Source organism: Seriola aureovittata, chromosome 3 (genome assembly GCF_021018895.1).
Source record: "Seriola aureovittata isolate HTS-2021-v1 ecotype China chromosome 3, ASM2101889v1, whole genome shotgun sequence".
NCBI lineage: Eukaryota > Metazoa > Chordata > Actinopteri > Carangiformes > Carangidae > Seriola > Seriola aureovittata.
In genome coordinates this window covers 8179707-8193636 of record NC_079366.1, presented here as the reverse complement: position 1 = coordinate 8193636, position 13930 = coordinate 8179707, and the positions used below count along the sequence as shown (strand labels likewise).

At 40.7% G+C, this 13930-nt stretch overlaps 1 protein-coding gene across 1 annotated transcript; it reads left to right on the top strand.

Moving 5' to 3' along the window:
* Nucleotides 1–768: 768 nt before the first annotated feature.
* Nucleotides 769–5516, top strand: klf1 (Kruppel like factor 1 (erythroid)). Its single transcript, XM_056373080.1, has 3 exons — nt 769–1169; nt 2767–3607; nt 3689–5516. Exons 1-3 carry the CDS (start codon nt 1095–1097, stop codon nt 3862–3864), a joined length of 1092 nt encoding a protein of 363 aa, XP_056229055.1. The 5' UTR covers nt 769–1094; the 3' UTR covers nt 3865–5516.
* The last annotated feature ends 8414 nt before the right edge of the window (nt 5517–13930 follow it).

Genomic DNA, 13930 nt, shown 5'->3' with positions numbered 1-13930 from the left:
ACTACAGTACTACAGTGCTACAGTACAGTTTAATCTCTCTCCCTTATTTTTTCTTAGTGTGTCCATGATTTGGTTTTTGTTTTTTTTTATGTTCTGACTTATTATGCCACTTGAGATGAAAAGACAAGATGAAATCACCTTTCTTTTCACTTCTGCCAGTGAGAAACCCAGACAGGATGTGTGGTTTGTGTATGGAGGTAAACAAAAGTCTCACAGGAAACGTTCCTGTCATGCACTATGTTTCAAATCACTCGAAATGATTGATTTCATTCTCATTATTATGTGATTCCCTATGTGACATTTTAACTACAGATATAATCTTTTGCAGAATTTACATTTTTTTTATTGCTATTTGCTGTAATTCAACTATTTTCTATGTGAAGTGACTATTATCTTGGGAAAACAATGAAAGCAGCTTTCCCAGCACAGTCCATGTTTCAACAAATATTGAAGCCTAGTTACCTCAAAAAAGGTTTTTGCTTATTAAGACATCAGAGAAATGTATTCAATAAAGATGTTCAGCGCTGATTTTAACATTAATATCACATTAATATTTAGTTATAGTTAGTTTGTTAGTTTGTATTATATGCACAATTTATTTGTTTATTCACACATTGGCGCTCATCAGTTTTTTCTGAGTTTTGTTTTTACTCTGAATCACACAGAACAGGAAGGCAGTCAGTTGAGGTGAGATAGCACAGTTTCTTGGTGAGTGTTAATGAACAATCTTAAGGCATAAAGAGAAGTAGCCAGCTCAGAAACTCACGTTTACGCTCCACCTCCTAACGGTCAAGACGTACATGAAAAAGAGAGATTTGAAGTAAGACTCACAGCTGACAGAGATAGACAAGCAAGAGGAGGGAGAGATAGCAGGGGAGGAATGGAGAAGAGGAGACCGCTTTAACAAACTGTTTGTGAGGCCTTTTAGCTCTGAGTGGACTGTAACGGGGATGAGTGGCCTGGTGAGCTACAGGGTTTGACTTTCTGTTGCTGAGGATAAGCCGATCATGTAAAGAAAAAAAAAAAAAAACAGAAAAATAGAAAAAGCAAAAAGAGGAAAGAAAAACTTAACTGTTGTTGTATCAAAGTGCTTGATGGCTGTTACACAGGCCGTGCTCCCTTCCTTCAGCTCCTTCTCCAGCCTCGCTCACTCCAGTGACAATATGAAAGTAAGTATTATTTTGTTTGAGTCCTACACAATAACTGAAAAAAAATCTGAATTGATTTAGATAATGTCCAGTGCAACCTGTTGCCTTACCTAAAGAAATGACAGACGGGGCCAAAGCAACTAATGCAGTTCCATATCTGAGAATATCATGAAGGTAATATTAACCTTTGCCTTGTGTAATGCTCATTGCTGTGGCGCTCATTTGTACATGACACATCTAATTTACTGTTTATTACAGTTAGTTTTTATTTTACAAGTGTGTCTGTTTGAATTTGTGATATTAACACACAGTTATGAACTTCTACACCTGACGCGTAAAAAGCATGTTTTCCTGTGTTCGACCGGGTTAGAAGAAGGACTTTCACATTTCTGTTTCTTATGCAGACGCACGATATACTGCACAGAGAAAAACCAACAGCTCATGTATTTAGACGCTGTTGCCAAGTGCCTGCTCACTGTTGGGACTGCTGGGTTTCTCTCTATAACCTCACTCAGTAAAGTGCCCTGACATAGTGTATGTTATGATTTGGAACGATACAAATAAAACTGAAAAGTTGATTGAATTATTTAATTAGTATCGCAATGACATTTTCTGTAGAGTTTGAGAATAATGTTCAGACTCCATTACTGTCTGAACATTATGAGAAGCCGCACTTGTACTGGAGCACTGAACGTGTTTTTAGTTGTTGACTGGGAGGAACGCTCTTCCAGTCTTGTGATGAAGTCTAGCTCTCGTTCTCATGGAGTTTGAATGCACTTGTTGTAAGTTGCTTTGGACAAAAGTGAGTAATTGTTCCTGCTGTCTGTACTGGCTGAACACAAATCCCTTCCTAAATCAGTTACAGTAAATGATTGGGGACAAAATCCATAGTCATTGTTATGTGTAAAAATTAAAGTTCAACTGTCTTTGAGTCTTTTTAGCACCAAATTTCCTCTCTGTGTTTCTACAGACAGTGTTTCCTCTGTGGCGGGATTGTTCATTTCAGTTTAGTTCAGTTCAGCTTATTTTGGTCTCTATACACATATAAATAAAACATGACAATATTGGCCAAAAAGGTGTAGACTGAAGCTATAGTTTATTACGCCGACCCTCTCTTTATAATGTTACATGAAACAGCAACCCTCTCACTACAAGCCAATGTAAAGTCAAAGAAAAACTTTACGCAAAAACAGAAAGAAACTTTTCACCACGAAGATTAGACACTATTAAATTAAAAATAAAAAAAAACATGAAGCAAGATTTGGAGTTCCAGCACGTCATACACACTGAGACCAAAATAAAGAAAAGAAGAGAAAAGTAACAAAAAAAAGACTCAGTTTCATATCTATTTATCACCATATTTTCAAAGATTTATTTTAAACTACACATTCTTAATTCACTGTCACAACTCATCCATCAGCTGTGAAGTATAACGAAGAAGTAACAACGTAGGAATTTGGTATTAGAAAGACTAATAACTTTAGAAGAAGGATCCCTTTGCATCTGGCAACAGTTACAACAACTTATAACCCTTCAAAGATTCATATGGGAATGTGAATCCTGTTTTAAGATAGATATGTAAAAATGTGAACCTTTAACACTCTCTGAAAACATCTAGGTGTGGAAAACTGAGGGTGGCTCTCTCCCTCTGGACTCTCTCAGCAACAAACTGTCACCAAGCAGCTCTGAGCAGCTGCAGGTCTCTCAACAAATGACAGAGGAGCTCCTCGACGATGACAGCCGGGCATCCTGGGACATTGAGTTCCTGTTGTCTGACTGGAGCAACCCTTCACCTGACCTCAACCCCTCTCTGGAAAACACTGATCAGCGGCTCCCACAGCTCGACCCCAACACGGCGTACCAAGAGGCCGGTATGTTTAAGGACCAACCAGGACAGGAGTGTCTGCAGGTGAACAGTGGCAGCCTCATGGCGGAGCTCCTGTCCCCTGCTGAAACCTCAACAGTCCAGCCAGAGCTGTACCACCGTGGTTATAATGGTGAGCAGACAGGTCGGACTTCAGTTCCCAGTCTACCTAATGTAGATCAGTTTGGCTTCCCGCAAGGAAGCAGAGGAAACCTTATTAAAGTCACATCATGGGACTTCAACCCCTACTATCCCCAGCAGCACCCGACTGTGGTCAATTTCCCTGACAACAGGTTCATCCAACCTCAAGCCGTGACCCCTGACCCCCGACACTACAGCTACATGCCCAACTTCAATCACAACACCAGCCTTTTCTGTGACTACACCCACGGCCAGGCCACCACTGGTCATCTGCCCCTCCACCAGCAGCCCTTGCTGGTCAGACCCCAGCTGCCCCCTGCTGGGGTGGAGGGGAAGCGTGGTCGAAGGACCCCAGGGAAAAAGAGGCCCGCCATCCACAGCTGTGAATACCCTGGCTGCAGCAAGACCTACACCAAGAGCTCACACCTCAAGGCTCACCTTCGCACCCACACAGGTAAACCAAAGAATCCGTCACATTTGATCTCAAGATGTGTGTGTTTGATACTTACCATTAGTTTTATTGTCTGTTCATCAGGGGAAAAGCCTTACCACTGTTCCTGGGAGGGCTGCAGCTGGAAATTTGCCCGTTCAGATGAGCTGACACGTCACTACCGCAAGCACACGGGCCAGAAACCCTACGAGTGTCTGCTGTGTCAGAGGGCCTTCTCCCGCTCTGACCACCTGGCTCTGCACATGAAGAGACACACCTGAAGCTATCACACACACACACACACACACACACACACACACACACACACACGCGCACAGACACAAAGAAATTAAAAGGTAGAAAACTTATGATGACTTGGATATTGAGTGCTTGTCAGTGATCACAGATATTGCCTGAACATTTTTCCAGTGTTAACTTTAATAAACATGAACTTGAGTACTTGAGTAGTTGGCAGGTAAACAATACAGGTTCACAGGTAGACTTAGACTTAGGCTGTGAAAACTGACAACGAAACCAGTGGTTGGTTGGTGTCACAAATCATTGTGTACATGCTGCCTGGATGTTGTTGATGTTGTAATTGTCAGATTTCTTGTCTATTTCTTGTTACTTCAGAAGACAAATGTGACAAATCCAATTCAAAATCCTTCAACATATGAAATTCTCTTTTTTAAAGGAACAATGGATATCCAAAGCTTAAAAAAATGACCATCAGATAATGTTTGCTTAAGCACAATTAAAAAAAAAAAAAAAAAAAAAAAAAGTATCAGAATTGATGTAGCAGAAAGAGTGATATCGTGGCATGGCACCTACATCACCCACAGTTCAGTTGGAGATTCAGGTGGATTCAGGTGTGTTATGCCAGTAGCAGCTAATGTAGCCATGAGTCTCCAGCCTCAAGCAGAGATGAGGAGCAGGCTTTAGACCTTCAACTCCACACTCCAAGATTTTTATTGTTATTTTCAAACTTGTTGTCTTCAGCCCCAACTGAAGATGACTCAAGTGACATCACTTGAGGCAATACATCAGCCTTCATGCATCTCCCTCTGGAGCCACAAAAGGCTTTATACAACTTGTTTCACAGGTGTAGTTGCACTCTACCAGACCTGTCACAGGATCTGACACGTGAAACTGGCACACTTCCCCTATAATGCGACAGTCTAGGTTTGTTTTTAATTCCAGTTTAGATTCCATGAAGTCACACTGGTTACCTGGACATCGTTAAGACACATAAGACACACACTTTGAGGACCTTCATTGGTGTAATGATTTCCCAGATTTCCCAGTGGTTCTCAAACTTTTTCTGGCATGTCCCCCTTCAGAAGCCAAAAAAGTGGACTAACACTGTACACACTATGTAGACAGCGGACTTAAACACTAACAAAAGAACTACCAAAAATGTGTGTAACATAGGTTATAACAGTGTATCCAGTAGGAAGTCGTGGTTCATTCACAAAGTCATGACCACTGAGCTGCATCAGCGCTGGGATGATCTGATAACGATGTCTGATTTCCCTCTCAAGCAAGAACTTCAGTGCCGCCACTGTGGTGATAATGATTGTAACTTTACGTATATGATTGTACAGTAAGTGCAGGGTTGTGTATTTTTGTCATCTAACTTTATTTTTGTCTGTTTGGGGAATTTTAATTTAAGAAAAATGTGTATGCCTTTTTTCTCTCTTATCAAGCAGAATTCAAATGTGTAAATAATCTGCATCTTTCTCAGTTGTCTATTATCATCTACAATTGAGCAACATATTTATTAACATGATCTTTTATATCAACAGAAGATATTATATTATTATAATATACAATGTTTTTCTATTCTCAGAGGAGTGCTTTAAAGTTTTTGTTTTTTTTTATTATTGCTATCGTTGTCATAGATTCAATAAAGACCTCTAATGCTGTAAAATTGCCTCTCAGTGTAACATGATTTATTTAAACAGCTCATCTTGAATAAATCTAAATATGGGCAAATACCAAGTGTAATGTCACCCTTTGGCCTTTAGGTGTCAGTCCTCTGCTGCTGCTGCGCCAGATCTCAGGCCTGCAGGCTGGTATCAGCAGTCTGTTGGCAGCTGCATGTGCGGTGTTTCTAATCTGGGTGAGGGTGATGTGAGGCTGAGAATCTGTTTATGTAACTCAGCACTCACTGATTCATCCTGATTATGTCAGATGATGGAGATCGTCATCACATTATGAAGCTCCCTCTCCCTCTCCCTTTCTCTCTCGCTCTCTCTCTCTCTCTCTCTCTCTGAAACACATGGACACATGCACAGGCATGCATGGCCTCTGGAAAGACAAACAGAGAAAAGCAAACACAATTATGCACTCACTTGCCAACATTTGCAACATGTGCGTATGCACATACACAGAAATGAATTTACATGCATTTGTAAACTATGTTAAAACAACCAGAGGTAAGTTTTGTTTACATCCGCCGTGACCCATGGCCTAACATCTCCATCACCAGGGTCATTTCAGCTGCATAAAACATCACATGTGAAACAGAAAAGAAAGAGTCAGATGTTCTAGTAAAGCAACAATAAAATAAAATCCGATCACAATATACAGTACCTGCAAAAGATAACTGCTCATTGATAAGACATACTTTGGACGAAGACAATAGTCTACTTAAAATGCTGACACATTTATTTGAATCTAAAAGGTGAATTACATCCTTCACAACCAGTCAGCCTCCAGGTTGTAACATGTATCTCTTATGGCAAGGCTCCGGCTCAATGAAAGATGTAGAGGTCAGTGTTTGAAACATTAAATATCCACAACTAAAAGTAAAGATATTCCACGCTCTGCGTCTTTGATTTTGGCCATTAAATCTGTCCCTCAGCTTTATGGAAGTGGCACAATAAATTGCTGGAGTACCCCTTTAAGAAGTTTACAGTGACAGATTCTAAGGAAGGTTTAGAGTACTAGTTCAGAGATGGTGTGATTAATCTCTATTTGGTAACAGCAGTGAGCTCCACTCCGAGTTTCCTTTTTGGTGTACTATCATGGCTATGATTGGATTCTTAAACCTGCTCATCCGGGGTGGCATGATTACAAGCGAGCCAGTAACACCCAAGCTGCACACGCACATCAGCAACACATTGGTGCCCTACTCACAGCCAAATGTACACACATGGAGTAATCCTGATAATTATAGTGCTACAGATATACTCCGTGTATAATCTGTTATCCACTGAGACTGTGCTCGCTTAGCAAGTTATTCCACTTCACTAACAGGTTGGAGATGGTCATGAGGCTCCATCTGCAGAGTTTGATTTAGTGCTGCATTCGAGGGTACGTGATCTTGGATTTAGAGATGACACGAGGACAGGGGCAGAGCTATGACCTGTTGTGGCCCCGAAAAAGAACAAACTCCTAAACAAATGGCCTCTCTTCTTCCACTTTCTAGTTCCTCCTTCCTTGTTTACATCATGTCACATATACCTAAAGAGGATATTATGCTGGCATTATGCATGACTGAAATGTTGACAGCCTGCCAAACAAGCACCGCAGTATGAACATGACATGAAATATTTACCAAGAAAAATATAGTGGTCTGATCAGAGGGTAGCAGCAGCTGAAGAGGTCAAAGCTTAAAAAATAATAATTTTAATAATGCTTGTGACCAGGCCAAGGCTTAAAGTCTGAAGAGCATGTGCTCTAAACAATTCCCATAATGAAATGTTTTGGGACGCGCTTATCATCTTTTGGTAAATGACGACTGTTCTGTAGATTTACAAGTTTCACTTTCTGTAAATCCCCATGGCATAATGTAAAATTATAAATGGAAAAAGCACATTAAACCCCTTAATTTGATTTTTGAGGGAAGGTTCGCTGAGGACAGATGTGTAATTAAATAACCTCTCTCTGTCTTGTTTTGTTCTGTGGAGAAACGCAAATTCATCCGTCTCTGTGGAAGACTTTCTCCATGGAGAGGACATTTCAGGACAAATGAAAATGTCAGATTTAATCTGTGTATGTTGAAGAGAAATACTATAAAGTCTTAAAAACATACTTGTATTGATGCATATAAAAATATGTTTTATATTTTAACGATAACTACAGCTATCATTGATTTAAAATAAAGACATTTTCAGCAACAAAAACATAATGGTCCACTCTATGCAAACACGCGTCCTTTAACTTGCTCGTCCTGAAGGAGAGACACACGTAACATCCTGTGTGACCTCAGCACAACAACAGTGTTACTGAGAGGAAGCCGAGACATCTCTTACGCAGAAGATCCACCTCAGTTCACCAGACAAACGTCTGCACACACGCAGTCAAAGAGAAACACACACTTCGACACCATTCAGTGTACAGAATATTGTAGCATGAATATTTTAGGAGCTCTGCCTCTCCAGTGAGCGTCCATAAATGGATTTTCTCTGCATTATTAAAGCCTGCTACTTTAGGACAGCATTGATACCAGCACCTCAAACTGAGATATCTATTTACATTTGAATTTTGTAGGGGTTACACATTCATGGACACAGCCAAACTGGCAACCCTCCATGTGGGAGGAGAGATAAGGATTTCTAAATGCAGATAAACCTGTCCAGCACAATGAGCTGCTCTCTCTATTGGCTTAACTAATTCAATGCACAACACTGTAAGTTAATATGTGTGTGTAGAAATATTGACTGAACTGTATGTTTGTGATTACACAACCTCACATAATGGGAATCTTGGCCTGATGTCCAAACACAGGATGAGGATTAGAGTGGTGAAAGCCGCTGCAGCACTGACACCGGTGAGAGGGATTGTGAGTCCAAGTGGATCGAGGGATGTGAGACGGAGGGAGAGCGAGAGCGAGAGAGGGGGGAAGAGAGGGAGGGGGGTTCTCCTGATTTGAACTTGAGCGTACACACACAAAGTCAAACAAGGCCACTGTCCGATCTGTGCTCAGGCAGTCAATTACTTTGTGCCTTTGTTAGTCAAGGCTTAATGAAACTTGACACACACATGAATGCACATGCACACATATTTGTACTGCTATACTTTTGGGGACCTTCACTGACCAAATGCATTCACAAGATCCTCTTCCTAACCTGAGATAGGTACTTCAGCGCAGGGGACGCACAACAGATGGTTTAAAATGTTGCTGTTGTGTTTCGGCTGCCCCCTCGTGAGGGGTCACCGCAGCAGATCACCTTCCACATGTTTGATTTGGCATATATTTTACGCTGGGGATCGAACTGCAAACCCAGGGATCAGGTTAGAATGTCAAGTAAAAAAGCCCTGGTGAATACCAAGGTCTTTCAAACTCCTCCTGCCCAGTTTATAAGACAGCCTTTCTGTTAAACACGCTAAAATCCAATCTCAGTCCAAACCTCATATCAAATTTGGACATTTTCATGTGAGTTATATTCTCCGACGTGACAAAACTCAACCGAAGTGATTACACAGCTGATGTACAGACTGGATAGTTCCCCTCATGACTAGCAAACTAGCGGTTAGCACGGTCGCCTCACAGCAAGAAGGTTCTCAGTGGTGAATATGAGTGTGAGCGGTTGTTTGTCTCTATGTGTCAGCCCTGCGAGAGACTGGTGACCTGTCCAGGGTGGACCCCGCCCTCGCCCAATGTCAGCAGGGATTGGCCCCAACACCCACGACCCTATAAGGATAAGCAGTATGGATAATGGATTGATGGATGACTAGGAAACTGACTTTGACAAGCAAATTTGGGGGAGTAACCATCACAACATGCCTAATCTAAAACCTAACCCTAACTTCAACCTAAACCTGATTCTAATTCTAACCCTAAATCCAAGTCTTAACTCTCAAACAGTCGTGTGAAGAAGTCTATACGAGGTCTATTTCACCTCCTGTGAGTAAACCATAAAGATACACTAATTTGTTGCTCAATCATTTATCTTTCTACCACAACACTATGTGTGATGAAATGTCAACCATTTGCAAACAAAGCTGCTCCTGGTGTCGTATAGTTTGTAGTTGTTTTGGCCTTAGGCATTATAAGAAGGATAATCAAATTCAGTGTTTCTCACCAAGACGCACAGCGTGTCCTTCAAGTTATGACAAATGTGTTGAATGCATCTTTTTTACCATCCATCTTTACTAGTTTACAGTCTTCTTCCTCCCTGCATTTGTTGGTCATTTCCGTGTTTCCCGGCACATTACCTCCACATATATGATCTTAATGTGAAAACGTTAAGATGTGTATTATGTTACCTGTGTAGGTGTGCCTGTGCATCTTTGTGCATGTGCATGAAACAAAGAGAAAAAGTGAAAAATGCTCTCTTCAGCGTATGACCTACAGTATCTCAGGCACTTGCTTCATCTACAGTATACTGTAGAGTATGAGTATATCTATGAAGAATCCAGTCTGCTGGAAGTCAGATGCTTTCCACCTGGGTTAACAAGGTTCAAATGAGAGTTTACCCTCTACATGAAGGCACACACACACGCACACACACACACACACACACACACACACACACATGCACACACACACAAAAAAAATTGTTACTTTCATATTTTGCACAATATTTGTTAGATAATCCATGGTACAGCGCGGACACATTGTCAGTGAAGCATGTCCAGTGAAACAGCCATTGTTGAGCTTTTACAGCACCAACCTTCAGCACAACACATGGGGACATGATCAGAGTCATGGAGGGTAAGAGCTGATGTTCAAAGGTGAGTTAGTTCACACACATACTGCACCAGAGAGACTGTGACTTATTGTGACTAATGTCTAAAGACTGACAGAGTCGTTCCTGTGCTGAAACAGACTCACTGTGGTGAGATAGAAGGCTGTTTTCTTTTTAGGTGTACTTATTACATGTTAAAGCAAAGCTACAGATTGTGTCCAGTTGTCCATTCATTGTTTAGTTTGTAGGTGTATATATAGTCAAACACAATCCAGATTGAACTTTTTACATTTTGCATCAACGTTTTTCAGGATTCCTGGAAAAGGTTTTTTTTTAAAAAAAAAAACAACAAAAAAACAACAAAGAAAATCTCAAGGCAGAGTAGTGAAGATTGCCGCAGTTGAGCTGGAAATAGGTGAAATTATCTCAGCCCACTTTCTGATTTTTAGTTACGCTAGTGGTATGTGCAATGTCAGTTGGTGCACAACGCTGGTCCAAGGGGGAAATATCTCAGCATCTATTGGACGGGTTGCCGTGACATAACGTACAAATAATTGTGGTTTGTATGAAGCCTAATGACTTTGATGACGCCTTGAGTTTTCCTCAGGCGCAACCAGCTGGTTCACATTTTTGGTTTTGATTGAAATGTTTCAACAGCTATCGCATTGCTTGACATTAAGTTTGGCACAGTCATTCAGAATGAAATGTAATAACTTTGATCTCCTGAGTTTTCATCTGTCACATCAACAGCAATTTTGCCCAACACTTTGGTTTATGACCACATACATGCAAAACTAATGACATTCCCATCGGCCTTAACCGTATTTAGTGTTTACTGCTAATTAGCAAATGTTAGCATGCTAACAGATTTGGTACACATGCTAACCATTATACCTGCTAAACTAATATTGTGTATTGAACTGGTATTGTAAGCATGCTACCTTGCTGATGTCAGCATTATCTCAGTGTACAGCCTGACAGAGCTGAGAGTATGGCTAAAGACTCTTCATCTAGTTCAGGAAATAATTCCTTATCAGACCATGTATCATGAAGATGATACGCCATTGTATAAAATTCCAAATTTAAATGGATTTTTCCTGGAAACAGATTATCCATCAAGTGTTTGTTTGTTTGTTTGTTTAGAAAACTAGATTTTTTGGGATAAAAAATGACATGTTACAATAGATACTTTTTTCTGCTAAACCCTGTGCTCCTGGAAGATGTCAGCATTTATGGAAAAATACTTTTTATACAAAAGATAACCTTAAAAAAACAGGAGGAATGAAGTGAAATCAAAATGTTTCATTTAAGATAATTTGTTGGCAGCTCATTCAGCTGGACCTCGGGACAGCAGTACAGTTTTCTTTTCTCAGAATTTCACCCCAACGTCCTCTGAATGTGTGTGTACACCACTGCATGTCACAGCCATACACCAGCATGTTCAAACTGATCAGTCAAGGTCATGGCAACAGGTCAATAGTGACACTGTTGTTTCTAAATGCTCCAGAGAGGACATACATACATAAATTAAAGAATGAGAAGTCAACTGTTGCCTTGTTTTGCAGAAACTGGTGAGACTGACAGAGACAGAGAGGTCCAGTGAGAAGCATTTCCATGCGCAGGGAGGAAGTATCACTGTCCAGCAGATCGCTCATAGGAACAATGTTCCTTTTTTCTGTGCAACCTCACCCCAACTGAACTTCCAGTACTGCGTAGTCCTCACATGCTCTCTCTCTCTCTCTCTCTCTCCCTCTCCCTGTGTATTACGTAACAGCTCTCTTTTCCATTTACACTATCTACTGGCATTCAAGTGATTAGCTCTCTCTGTATGGCTTTCTTTGCATTCTTCATTTACAATACATGGTTATTATAATAACTAGATTAAGCCACAGGTGCAGTGACACAGCGATTAGCTTCTTTTGTCCTTAGACAGTGAGGCCAACAAGAAGACAGGAAATACACTGAGTGAGTGACATTACACATCCTCATGTTTGTTCTTTGACAGTGGAAACCGGTGTTTGATAATCTAATGTGATGGAAATAAAAATACAATCGTGTTCTTTTTGTGCAGAAACAAAGAGAGCGTGTACAAAACACATACTTCTGTGTAACTGTGTTACCTTGAACTGCTCATTATGGGTACTTACCTGCAAAGAGCAAATGAGGACAACTCAGAGCACCATGACGGCTGTGCACACAGGCTTTTGTAAACTAGATGAGCTAATCTAACAGTGAAAGTTAAAAAGGTGAAAACAGAAACCTGTTAGTGCTACAGGTGTTAACTGGATCAGCAATGATCCTCTCTTTATCAATATACATACATAATACATATTACATTACATTCTCTCTGCTCAAACTACAACTTCAGTAAAAAACAGACCTTATGTCCTGAGTTAGAGCTCACTGGATGAGTGTTACAAACTAAAATGTTAAACCCAATACATAGCAGGAAAGCTCTCGTGGATTTAGATTTATGAATATTTTTTGAGGATTCATGACCTAATTAAACCTGTTAAACTGAATCAAATGTGTTGTGTAATTTACTAAGATCAATTTGACCTGTTTCATGCCTGTGTGTGTGTGTGTGTGTGTGTGTGTGTGTGTGTGTGTGTGTGTGTGTGACAGATAAAGACTGTAACACTGTGGCTTTTGACGATTTCCTCCACTGTTTTACAGTGAAAGAGTAAATGAGTGAAGGTTGAGCATAATAAACTTGTCTGGCCACTGTAAGGCCAGCCAGAATAAAAACTAAAGCAACAGCCCCAGATAAAATCCTCGCTGACGAACAGTATAGACATATACGATGCCTTCTTTGGTGTTGTCCTGCTGGCCCAGGAAAAACTTTAATTCTACATCTATTTTTAGCCAAGCTAATGGCATGACTCCAGGGAGGGGATTGCTGGTCTGTTTTTGGTCTATCACTTTGGTCCAGACTGAAATATCTAGATCATTTTTATTATTATTTTAATTTTGCACAGGCATTCATGGTCCCCAGAGGATGAATCCTAATCCTAACATTTTAAAATTAAAAAATGGATTAGCACAAAATTTTATACACATATCTAAGATGCCCTGATCATGTATCCTAATAACGTTGCTGATCCTCTGACTTCATCAAGTCCTATACTTTTCTTTGTGAACAAATACCTGCAAAACTGACGCCACTCCCACGAGCCTCAGCTGCACTTTGTGTGTAGTGCTAATTAATATAAAATACCATCATACAATGAATTTACATGGCAAACATTATATCCACCTAGCATTGTCACTCGACCACTGGCATTTAGCTCACAGCAGCACTGCGCCTCAGCAGCCTCGCGTGGCCTTTTTGTCTCAAATATAAACATTCAGGCACCAACTTGTAAGATGAAATGCTATACAAGGGGAGCAGGAGCTAGACCAACACTACGTACTAAGTTAACACAGCAGTCTGTAGCCTGGTTGCTTGTGTTATTTTGGTTAACAATTTATTTCTAAACTCTTATGTCCTTTCAGCGCCTAAAGTAAAAAAACAAACAAAACAGCTTGTTTAAAAATACTTTGAACGCAGCTCTGTTTGGTCGCTGTTACAGTGTTTCTCGTTGGTTTGACTCAGCTGGCTTCCCGTTAGGAGGAGGAGGGGGAGAGAGGAGGAGGAGGAGGGGGAGAGAGGAGGTGGAGGAGGGGAGGAGGAGGGGGGGGGGTCACCCGGGGTGAGGATCCGACCCCG

Bases quoted from the DNA above. Each gene is read 5' to 3' on its own strand.
- klf1 (XM_056373080.1), top strand. From the start codon at position 1,095: ATGGCTGTTACACAGGCCGTGCTCCCTTCCTTCAGCTCCTTCTCCAGC. The intron at 1,170-2,766 runs GTAAGTATTATT...GAAAACATCTAG, and splicing joins ACTCCAGTGACAATATGAAA to GTGTGGAAAACTGAGGGTGG. The intron at 3,608-3,688 runs GTAAACCAAAGA...TCTGTTCATCAG, and splicing joins TCACCTTCGCACCCACACAG to GGGAAAAGCCTTACCACTGT.